The 12,762-nt window shown below is 40.6% G+C and overlaps 1 protein-coding gene across 1 annotated transcript; it reads right to left on the bottom strand.

The window, feature by feature from the left end:
- Positions 1–4,136: 4,136 nt before the first annotated feature.
- Positions 4,137–11,688, bottom strand: LOC310856652 (extracellular calcium-sensing receptor-like; the record flags this gene model as incomplete). The annotated part of the gene is made up of 7 exons (XM_083762123.1): positions 4,137–4,434; positions 4,476–5,581; positions 5,667–5,790; positions 5,878–6,105; positions 6,192–6,412; positions 11,021–11,235; positions 11,579–11,688. The coding sequence occupies 6 exons, from the start codon at positions 11,686–11,688 to the stop codon at positions 4,668–4,670; spliced, it is 1,812 nt and encodes a 603-aa protein (XP_083618249.1). The 3' UTR covers positions 4,137–4,434; positions 4,476–4,667.
- Positions 11,689–12,762: the final 1,074 nt, after the last annotated feature.

The following is a 12,762-nucleotide window of genomic DNA, read 5'->3' as shown; positions in this document are numbered from 1 at the left end:
TGCGGCCATAGGCATCATCACTAAACAGCAATCCTACCCAGGTCCATCCAAACCGCATCATAAGCTGCAGCATAGCTCGCACCTAAAGAATTTGAATCTGATCAGAAATGAATCGGTCTCTATATTCCCTATTCTCTCAACAAAATATTGTGCAAAAGAAAAAACACAGATTTGTGCATGAGTTTTTTCTGAGGTAGTGCTTAGGCTAGATATTCAAAATTAGAGCTTCTGTTTTTAGACAAAAAAAAGTAAAACATAAAAACGTGAATATACTTATATACACTAGTACGTTTTTGAATGCAGGCTAGTCATATAGGTAAATTCAATTGTGATATTACTACTTAATACAAACATCTGTGTACTTCTTCCACCATTGGATGAATCTCGGACCTACCATCAATTACACTCACTAGAGGTATTTGTTAAAGTGTGTGGAACATGTACAACTGTTTACCTGAAAGTCATTATTTGGGATTGTTCTAAAGAAGGACGGGAACTGATTCAGGTCACTCAGAGTAGAGGAAGCAGCATAGTGACTTATCTGAAAAAGGGCATAAAACATCTGTTCTGTGATAGGCCTATACACATCTTTCTTCTTTTTTTGTGAAACTTTTCCCCTGCAAGCAATATCAACAACTAGAAAAAGTGCCCTACTGGGCACAGGTCTCCACCAGGATGAGCAGATGTGAAGAATTCCAGGCAAAGGTTTTTCCTTGGCCTCTAGGGAGTTGGCATACAAAGTTATCCACAGATCCGTGCAGTTAGAGGTAAAAACACTTTTCGGCCAGTTATAGCGCCACCTTGAGGCTGAGTTGAAATTGTTCATGTGGCATTTCGTCCTCTGCCTAGTGGGAATGTGGGTGCACAATTTCACGGAAATCACGCGATGTGTTCATGATTTGCAGCATTTTGTTTGAAACTGAGCACTCCTGTGAGCTTTGGAAGCCAATCTTAACCAATCAGGATGGAGTCTGAGAAATCTGAAAGACCGGTTTCGTTGAATGGCTCTAGAGAGACTGTGTACCAATTTGCGTGATGTTTGGACAAAATCTGTAGGTGTACTGTGCAAAAACTTGTTTTGCACAAAGCGGCCTCCTGGTGGCGCTATAACAGGCCGTTCTGGAAATCTGAAAGACTGGTTTCGTTGAATGGCTCTAGAGAGACTGTGTACCAATTTGCGTGATGTTTGGACAAAATCTGTAGGTGTACTGTGCAAAAACTTGTTTTGCACAAAGCGGCCTCTTGGTGGCGCTATAACAGGCCGTTTTGGAAAGTTTGGGGCAGAGGTTCATCGTTGGCATCCAGGGAGTGTGTGTGCAAAATTTGGCATCGACCGGGTTAACGGTGGCCGAGATTAGCTGGTAACGGACACACACACACACACACACACACACACACGGACACACGGACGGACGGAGTGCAAAACATACTCTCCCCCTGGCCTTCGGCTGGTGGAGACAATAATATGCCTGTAAAGGGAAAATGGGAAGCTGATTTGGGGTTTATTTATGATGACATTGATTGGCATAACTTACTTGAGTGCTCTCAGACTTTCTTAATCTCCACTAAACACAGACAAATGCAGTTTAACATTTGAAATAAAACCCATTATACTCCACATAGATTACACAGAATATTCAATAATGATTCCCCCAACTGCCAGAGATGCAAAATCTCTGATGGAGATTTACTTCATATGCTGTGGAGCTGTCCATGCTTGGAGGAGTTCTGGAAATACATAGTTAGAACAACTTCAGAAGTAGTAGGGTGTGACATAGTACCTGATCCTAGGATCTGGATATTGGGTGACATACAGGGACTCGCATTAAGCAATCATAAGACATACTTTATTTTGTTGGCTGGCGCAGCTGGGAAAAAATATATTCTTTAAAACTGGAAATCTGAAAATTCTCCCTCTCAGAGACATTAGTTGAACGAGTTAACTTCATATTGTACTCCTGAAAAGATTGTATACAATGTACGGAGGAAAGCGACTTTTTTAGTTTAGATTGACTGGCCTAATTATCATATTTTACATTTGTGAATAACCAAATAAACAAAATTAAATAGATCATGGTGACAGGGCATTGAAGTAGGAAACTTACCATGGGTACTCTGTATAAACCTAATATTCTAGAGAGAGCAATAGCACTGGATGAGGTACCAGGACCCACAATTCCTAGCACGGGAGGAGACCCAACACAGCTCTCATCCAATTGAAAGTGCTCCTCTCTGCCACTGACCAGTGACATGGCTCCGCGGAATTCAACTTCAGTCGTCAAACAGGTATCATAGAGGATATATCCCAGAGTCACATTGGGCAGTAAACTGGGTTTTTTGTTGATTTCAGTTATTGCATAAGCCTGGGCCTGGGCCTGCCTGAACCCTTCTCCAGTTTTGCTAATACATCATCAAAATCAGTTTGACAACTTTAATCCTATCTCATCATCAATCATTCGAAAATAGCTGATCTACAAGTTGTAGCTATTTCAAATTAAAATTTGGAAAATCTAGACAATTTGGAAAAAAAATTGTTTTATTCTCAAAAATATCTTTTCAGATGGGATTCCACGGTCAAACAATTTCATTGTTACATTGCTACTCACCTAAAGCAACTGAACTCGTGTGGCTTGGAGGTGAAAGACAGCTCTGGAAAGACTGAAGATAAATGGAACTCAAACAAGCCGCCCAGAATGACGTCCCCAGGCTTGTATATTCTGTTCAGCTTAAACTGTGCCTGTATCTGACATGAGGAGTTAGGTGAGGAATACAAAGGAGAGAACAAAGAGAACAGCGTCAAATACAAGTACAGGTATGAAAGCAGGTGTGTGTCTACACAAGCCGACATGACTGTCCTCTGTCTAACGCCCTCTCCCATTTACCTTTGTGCAGTTCTTACATTTTATACACTATGTACTTTATACGCTATGTCATCCATTCTGTCAAATCATGTCATTACGTAATGTGTCACAACACCCATCTGGGCAGAGAGAGGCAGGGCTTTGGAAACTTAGAATTTCATGGACCCCCAGTTTAATTAACAACAATTAATTAACAACATGGACACAAGTGTGCCATTATGTACTACTGTAGCTAGGTCTATTGTAGAGCGTCATAATACAGACAGATAATACATAAAAATACCCTAAATAAGCATTACGGTATTGACTGGTGGGTTTCAGATGAGAAGTATTAGTTTTGATGACCAGCATCCGTTTTCACCTGTACCATATAAAAGCACTTTATAGACACATTAGACAGGCATATACAGTAGACAGCCGTCAAATTTTGGGTCCTTAGCTACACCGGTTAGAGTTTGTTATCGCTGTGGTTCTCAAACGTTTTAATTTCAAGGACCCAGTTATGCAAATTTAGGCCAAGCCACAGACCCCCATTTTTCATGTAAAATCCTCAGTGTTAATCCAACTCAGTGTCCCATTTTCATACACTCTCAAGTCCAGGTTAGAATCAGAATTTGTTTTATTTGTCATATCACAGGTTTACAGGTGGAAGTGTGTAGCTTGCGGAGTTAGTTCTGTCAGATATACTCGAGCGTGTTCATGCTATGCTCAAGGGATATAAATGTATTTGAGGGGTTAATATGCTGCATTACTATGTGGGTGTATACAATGTTTGCAGTCCCACATGTCATTCGCTGATGTGGCAGTCAGCTGACCAATTGGGCAGGGTATTTAATCTCACCAAGACTGCATGCATTCTTCCTGCATATGGTGACTGACTACATACAGCACAGGTCATCTGAGTAATGGATTGAACATTTTATTTTTAATTTTATTTATTTGTTTAAGTACAGCAGTACAAAGAGTTTGGAAGAGTTTCCATTGTGCTCCATTACAAATTCAACACTCAAACAACTCGAACAACAGGGCAACAGTCAGGAATACAAAATAGAAATCACACTTGTGTGAAGTGAGGGGCGCTCTTATCGTCATTTACATCATCATAAATCATTATACATCACATTCTGTGCTCAGCCAATCAAATAATCAAAGATGTGGTACACACAAACACACATAGCTGGGCATAGGAGAGGCTAGCGCCCCTCAAAAATGTCAATGTCAAAAAGATTTAGACATTCAATTAATGGTAGGTTCTATTTATAATATTTCTATTATAGCAGCTGAGTGCAAGCTTCTAGAGTTCGGCCAGAAGTTTCAAAAATTGTAGAGAACAAAAACAAGTAGGCCTACATGTAATGGTTGGTGTTATGAAAGGGTACGTTTGCCAATTTGAACCCTATATACAATTGCCCATTAGTCTGACAAACCATTTAGAACCTCCAATAGTTCGACAAATGTTAGGTTAGTGTGAGGTTTTAGGTTTAGGGTTGGGGTTGATTTGAGCACAGTCATGACCGAATGTGCTTTGAAATAAAGAGCCATTGGACCAATGTCATGGCAACGCATGATTTGACTCTTCTTTTAGTTCTTTTTTAATTGGTCTGTTCACCAAACTTAAAGTAGTATGATCAACTTTTCTTCAAGATAGATAATACATGTTGGTGTCTCTAACTGGATTACTAATTTCAGTTTAATCTGGCAGACATAAGATTATACTACTAATTTATTGACAATCACATATATTTTTATAAACTTATCGTTGTAAAATACACACAGATGAACTGTTTTGTGATTGAATTTCTGCTTCTATGTCTTGGAGGTGCCTCGACCCATGATAGACTTCTTAGTGTTTCTCTCTGGTTTCAAAAGGATGATATAACACTTCGGTCCAAACAATGCCACCAACACACCAGAACTAGATGCTAAAATAGCAAATACTTCCACTACCTCTGCATATTTTCCTGGAGAGCTGATATATGCAGGAATGAAGGCTATCCACACGGCACAGAAGATCAACATGCTGAAAGTGATTAACTTGGCTTCATTGAAGTTGTCTGGAAGATTTCTTGCCATGAATGCTAGGAGGAAGCTGAGTAGGGCCAGTAAACCAATATAACCTAACAACACTCCAAAACCAACTGTTGATCCCACAGCACACTCATAGACTATCTTATCACTGTGGTATTGTGTGTTTTTATGAGGAGTTGGTGAGGCAGACACAAGCCAGGCTATGCAGATTGTTGCCTGGATGAGAGTAAGACCCAGAACAGTTCCTCTCTGCTGCATGGCACCGAACCACTTCATAATGTCTGCACCCCCAGGCTTGGAGGCCTTGAACACAGCCAACACCACCATAGTCTTTACCAGGATACATGAGACACATAGTACAAAGCTGATACCAAATGCTGCATGCCTCATTTGGCAAGTCCAGAGCCTGGGGCGGCCAATGAACAGAAGTGAGCACAAGAAACATAGTTTCAGTGACATCAAAAGTTGGTAGCTGAGTTCGGAGTTGTTGGCTCGTACCATAGGTGTGTTTCGATAATAAATGAAGATTCCCAGGACAGTTGCGCAGATAACTGTGCCTAATAATGAAATGGTTGTCAAGGAGATACCCAGGGCCTCATTGTAGGAGAGGAACTCCACACTCTTAGGGATACAGTGGTCACGCTGGGGACTAGACCAGAAGTCCTCTGGACAACTGGTGCACTCTCTAGAGTCTAATAAAGAGAAGTAAAGGGACAGATTACAGTATAATTCTAAATTCTACAGATAACCTACTGTACATACATGATGTAAACCTACCGGTCTCATTGCTGATTTCTCCCTCAGAGCAAGCAATGCAGTCAAAGCAGCAAACTGGTTGCCCTTTCCTTCTGGCCACACGGGTTCCAGGTGAACAGCTCTCACTGCACACTGACCGAGGAGGCTACAGAGGAAAGTAAAACCTCAATTTCAGTCCAAACTAAATTACATTCAAATTATGAAATAATTTGACATTAGCTATTTTAGTAACCTTTGAGTATTCAAAGTTCCAGAAGATTATGTCTTCGTCAAGGATGAGTTCTTCACCTGCGGAGGTAGATTTCTTGACCACACCCACATTGTGAACCTTAGTGCTTCCATCAGGGAGCCACACCCAGTTCATGATATCCCAGATTGGTAAAACATCACCATTCTCATCAAATGATACATCATCACCAAATGACGTGGTGAAGTTGACCTTTTCCAGGTAATATACAAGCTAGAAATTGTAAAATATGTATTATTATTATAAATTAGAATACAACTAGAAACATTAGGAGACTAAACTGTACATTCATATCACACCTGCCATGGTTGTATTGTCTGCAAACTGGCACAGCTGTGCCCAATGAAAGGCCCTCTTCCTGGCACACACTGCAACATGTCATGGAGGGCATGGGCCAGAGCATACACAGCCTTGTATATATTATACTCTGGCCTCAGGTCAGACACATCCACAAGGTTCGTTTCTGAATTTCCTAGGTCCTCTTGTCCAGTACACAGCTCTCCACCAGCATCCACCCACTCTGACGGAAGGGGTGCAAATTTACACTGAAATGTGTGCTCCCAAAACTGCCTCACCTAAAGAAACGCAAAGACTTAAGAATGCCGTCACACTGAACTTTGATTCTGCCCATAAGGGCAGATTCTGACAATGCTTTTCAATGGGAATGGAGTGGTTTGTTGCCATTTGCGGATTTACACAAAAAAGGAGATATTCATTTTTAACTACTTATCTACGTTTGTGTGCATTCCAGACAGTGTTTACGTTACTTGATTCAATATTATGTGTGTATTTACTATTTTCTTCTTCAAATAAATGATAAAATAAAATGAAAAAGTAATTGAAAAACACAGCCCCCTCATTCATTAGAAGGACAATATCAGTCACCAGTAGGCTACCATGGACATGGTAGCACAACTTTTTCTGCGTTTATTGGATAGTGTACAGTATGGTGACAGGAAATTGGGAGATAGAGATGGGGAGTGGCAGCAAAGCCGCAGTAATTGCAAAAATTACCCTAGAAATGTTTGAAATAACGAATTACTCACTATGGAGCTTTCATGTGTATTGTCAGGATCATTGCCAGGATGTATTTTTAACAAGAAGTCCTTGAATCCTGGTATTTCTCCACGATGTATGGCGACCCCTAGGGTGCTCAACAGGTACGGCATGTAGCGAGGAGTGTGGAAATGAGTATATGTTGTCCAACCTGCAGCCGCTAGCCATTGCAGACCTGTCACTTTCTGTCTTACCACCTGTTGATGGTGCACACACACACACACACACACACACTTTAGGCATTTAGCAGACGCTCTTGATCCAGAGCGACTTACATTTAAGCAAAAACAAAAGCATGGCATACATTTAAGCAAAAACAAAAAGCATGGCATACATCATATATCAAAAGTGCTTATCATGAATCATGTATAAACTAGAACGTAACAGTGGAGTATCTATGTCAACTATACATACTGTACTATATTATACAATATACATGTGTACTATAAAGTGCTATGACTACATAAAATGCAATTCTAGTGCTGTCTACGTAACGAGCTAGAAGTCTGTCTATAATAACAATGCTAACCTAAGTACTATCTGAGTCTACATAAAGTGCTATCTAAAGGGCTTGGCTAGGGCAAGTGCTACGGGCCATGGTGGAGTCTGAAGCGGTGGGTTTTCAGACTACGGCGGAAGATTGGGAGTGAGGCTGCAGTTCTGACTGTGATGGGAAGTGCTTTCCATAGTTTTGGAGCCAGAAGGGAGAAGAGTTTGGGACGTGTGGAGCGTTGTCCCGGCGTTTTTAGTGAAGGTACCTCCAGCTTCCCTGCGTTGGCTGATCTGAGTGCGCGGGAGGGTTTGTAGGGTATGATCATACTTGTGAGATATGGGGGAGCCATGCCTTTGGTTGCTTTGAATGCCAGCATCAGAGTTTTGTATTCTGTGCGGGCAGCGACCGGGAGCCAATGGAGGGAGCGGAGAAGGGGGAAGACGTGTGAGAGTTTTGGCTGGTTGAAGACCAAGCGAGCTGCGGCATTTTGGATCAGTTGGAGGGGTTTAAGTGCAGGCCAGTGGTAGGCCAGTAAGAGGGAGTTGCAATAGTCAAGTTTTGACAACACACACACACACACACACACACGCACAATATATGATATATGAAGCAATGCATTTCCTTCAGTGTAACTTACTTCAAATTTCTTATAACCATTTCATATATAATAATAATTTTCAAAAGAGGTTTCTCATCTCATCAGAACTCTCCTTCCTGGTCAAAGAAAGGTTACATACATACATTTCAAATCCCTGATAATAAAACAAACCTCGTCCATGATATTTATCATATAGGTTCCATATGCAAACGCAATGACCACACGAGCTGTGGATTCCTTCATGACAGTGACAATCCTGTCCAGTTTGTCCAGGTCATTGTCCCAGGGCAGGGCTTCTGAATAAGCCACACAACCCAGAGCAGACCGGGCCAGGTCAGAATGGAAGGTTCGGCCAGCATTGCGGCCATAGGCATCATCACTAAACAGCAATCCTACCCAGGTCCATCCAAACCGCATCATAAGCTGCAGCATAGCTCGCACCTAAAGAATTTGAATCTGATCAGAAATGAATCGGTCTCTATATTCCCTATTCTCTCGACAAAAGTGTGTGCAAAAGAAAAAACACAGATTTGTGCTTTTTCTCAGGTAGTGCTTAGGCTAGATATTCAAAATTAGAGCTTCTGTTTGTAGACAACAAAAAGAAGTAAAACATAAAAACGTGAATATACTGTATATACACTAGTACGTTTTTGAATGCAGGCTAGTCATATAGGTAAATTGTGATATTACTACTTCTACTTAATACAAACATCTGTGTACTTCTTCCACCATTAGATGAATTTCGGACCTACACAGATTATGCACCATCAATTACACTCACTAGAGGTATTTGTTAAAGTGTGTGGAACATGTACAACTGTTTACCTGAAAGTCATTATTTGGGATTGTTCTAAAGAAGGACGGGAACTGATTCAGGTCACTCAGAGTAGAGGAAGCAGCATAGTGACTTATCTGAAAAAGGGCACAAAACATCTGTTCTGTGATAGGCCTATACACATCTTTCTTCTTTTTTTGTGAAACTTTTCCCCTGCACGCAATATCTAAAATACTATGCCTGTAAAGGGAAAATGGGAAGCTGATTTGGGGTTTATTTATGATGACATTGATTGGCATAACTTACTTGAGTGCTCTCAGACTTTCTTAATCTCCACTAAACACAGACAAATGCAGTTTAACATTTTTAATAGAACCTATTATATTCCACATAGATTACACAGAATATTCAATAATGATTCCCCAACTGCCAGAGATGCGAAATCTCTGATGGAGATTTACTTCATATGCTGTGGAGCTGTCCATGCTTGGAGGAGTTCTGGAAATACATAGTTAGAACAACTTCAGAAGTAGTAGGGTGTGACACAGTACCTGATACTAGGATCTGGATATTGGGTGACATACAGGGACTCGCATTAAGCAATCATAAGACATACTTTATTTTGTTGGCTGGCGCAGCTGGGAATTCTTTAAAACTGGAAATCTGAAAATTCTCCCTCTCAGAGACATTAGTTGAACGAGTTAACTTCATATTGTACTCCTAAAAAGATTGTATACAATGTACGGAGGAACCCAGCAACATTTGATAAAATATGGGGTTTTTGTTGCTTTTGTTGTTGTCCTGTCTTTGTTTTTTGTATCATTGTGGAAAAAAGTGTATGTATGTATGTATGTAAAAAGTGTATGTATAGTTTCATTATATAGATATTCCACTGTTACTTTCTTAGCTTACGCATGTTTCATGATAAATGCTTTTATGTGATGTATTCCCATGCTTTTGTTCTTGCTTAAATGTAAGTCGCTCTGGATTAAGAGCGTCTGCTAAATGCCTAAATTGTAAATTGTAAAAGAAAAGCCTTGTATGACACGTTTGTCTAAATAGAAATATTATTAATTTTTTTAAAGGGAAAGAAAGTAAAGAACAAGATAGACAAATCTAGATTGTCTTTATTCTTTGAACAAGGAGGGCAGGCATTGCCTTTTTGAATCACATTAAATGTGATCTGAATTTTTCAGAAACCAAATTGGAGCACAATGTGCTCTTTTGTCTGAGAGGTCATTTTGACCGTTTTTTAAATATTTTAAAGTTAATTATCTTTGCCCAGGAAGGTTTCAGAAGGTTCCCCTTCCATGACCATCATCAACCATCACCATTATATCATCTCAGAACTTTTTGACATCTGAAACATTTTCTAAATATGAATTTAAGCACATGCTAGTTTTGCCCTTTTTTCTTCAGACCTTCTAGTGTTGACACAATCTGCCCTACCCCATATTATTATAACAATGTATATAGCACCATGGACAGCGACACTGTCATGGGGCTGTAGGATTTCTATGAGCCATAAGTCAAAGGTCATACTTCTAACACTGATGCATTGTGTCTGCCCTCTCTGTTCACATGTGGTGCCTGCAAATAAATATGTTATAAATATGTCTTTCAAGCTGTAAAAAGGACCAATACATTTATGCCAGTCAATCTAAGATTTGACCCAAAAGAAATTGCAATAGTAATCGTTCAAGGTTTTTTTTCATGATCCTTAGGGTCATCCAAATAACATTAAAATTGATTATTATATAAATTGTGGATCATGGTAAATTTGGGGTTGGGGTACCATTTGGATACCAGTTGGGGTACCATTGAAAACCTATTAAATTATGCTTTAAGTAGCATGTGACATGTAGAACTAGGGGTTATTCATGATTCTGAATCAATTGCAAGCATTTGTTTTGCACGAAAAAAACTCCTTCGGCTAAAAACGGCCATAGCCGTCTTCATGAGGTCTTGATGACGTCATCACATTTGGGCAAGTGGCTATGGCCTTGAACGATTACTATTGCAATGTATTTTGGCTCAACCCCTTTTTTAGCTTAGATTGACTGGCCTAATTATCATATTTTACATTTGTGAATAACCAAATAAACAAAATTAAATGGATCATGGTGACAGGGCATTAGGAAACTTACCATGGGTACTCTGTATAAACCTAATATTCTAGAGAGAGCAATAGCACTCGATGAGGTACCAGGACCCACAATTCCTAGCACGGGAGGAGACCCAACACAGCTCTCATCCAATTGAAAGTGCTCCTCTCTGCCACTGACCAGTGACATGGCTCCGCGGAATTCAACTTCAGTCGTCAAACAGGTATCATAGAGGATATATCCCAGAGTCACATTGGGCAGTAAGCTGGGTTTTTTGTTGATTTCAGTTATTGCATAAGCCTGGGCCTGGGCCTGCCTGAACCCTCGAATGTAAACACTAACACACAACATCACACTGTAACAATGCATATTTATCTTTGTAGAAACATACATCAACTATTCTTGTGTTACTATCTATCAATGCAAGAAGTTACCGATTCTCCAGTTTTGCTAATATATCATCAAAATCAGTTTGACAACTTTAATCCTATCTCATCATTGATCATTCGAAAATAGCTGATCTACAAGTTGTAGATTGGTCTAATCTAATTTGTAAAAACAATAATGTTTTATTCTCTTGTGGTGGTTCCTGGCAAAAAATATATATTTTCAGATGGGATTCCACGGTCAAACAATTTCATTGTTACATTGCTACTCACCTAGAGCAACTGAACTCGTGTGGCTTGGAGGTGAAAGACAGCTCTGGAAAGACGGAAGAGAAATGGATCTCAAACAAGCCGCCCAGAATGACGTCCCCAGGCTTGTACATTCTGTTCAGCTTAAACTGTGCCTGTATCTGACATGAGGAGTTAGGTGAAGAATACAAAGGAGAGAAAGAAGAGAACAGCGTCAAATACAAGTACAGGTATGAAAGCAGGTGTGTGTCTACACAAGCCGTCATGACTGTCCTCCGTCCAACCCCCTCTCCCATTTACCTTTGTGCAGTTCTTACATTTTATACACAGTGCTGTCATCCATTCTGTCAAATCATGTCATTACGTGTCACACCTCCCATCTGGGCAGAGAGAGGCAGGGCTTTGGAAACTTTGAATTTCATGGACCCCCCAGTTTGATGTGTGCATTAGGTCAGATCTAGCAAACCCAGCAAACTTGATAGGCATCGACTAATTTGTTATACAGTAAGATTTATGCCATTAGGCCCACTACAGATGAAGCAGAATGGGGTGGAGACCAGGCTTTACATTCTTTGCAATTGTAATAAATGCAAACTGTATGGCAGAAGCATTTGAAAATAGCCTGAGTCAACAGTCTGCCTCTCTCGACTAATGCAGGATAAGGCCCATCTATCCAGGAGAATTGGGGTGCAGCGAATAGGGGATGATGATGACTGGTAGCAGAGCGGTCTCCATGAAAGCTATATGGCCATGCAGGGTGTCCGCACTCCTTAATCCATCCCTGAGTGTACAAGACTGTATGTATGCTAAGGTCCATGCCCTCCATGACATACTTACAATGTGTGTCAGGAAGAGGGCCATACCTTTCATTGCAGACAAGTAATCAAACACTGGTGTGTGTGCGTGTGTCAGCTGCTGCATGCGATGCAGGTTGACCAAGACTTGGTGGCCTGCATCACGGACTACCGCACTGTCAGACGTGCTAGTAAGTATAGGTCAGTGCTCTCACCCTCAGTTCACCTTCATGGGATTCATACCAACTTTGAATGAATGAATGAAAAAGCTCTAATCAACTTTCACTTCAACTCAACATGTTGCCCCGATGAGTCGCCCGATCGATGACATTGTCATTAGAGTTCTCAAACTCTGCCCGAACCCGACCAGGCCCGAACCAAATGTATGCTAATCAGTATGAGTATAGTATAATC

The sequence above is a fragment of the Protomyctophum parallelum genome (genome assembly GCF_964188405.1).
Source record: "Protomyctophum parallelum genome assembly, chromosome: 3".
In the NCBI taxonomy this organism is placed as follows: Eukaryota; Metazoa; Chordata; class Actinopteri; order Myctophiformes; family Myctophidae; genus Protomyctophum; species Protomyctophum parallelum.
This window is presented reverse-complemented; position numbering and strand designations above follow the sequence as displayed.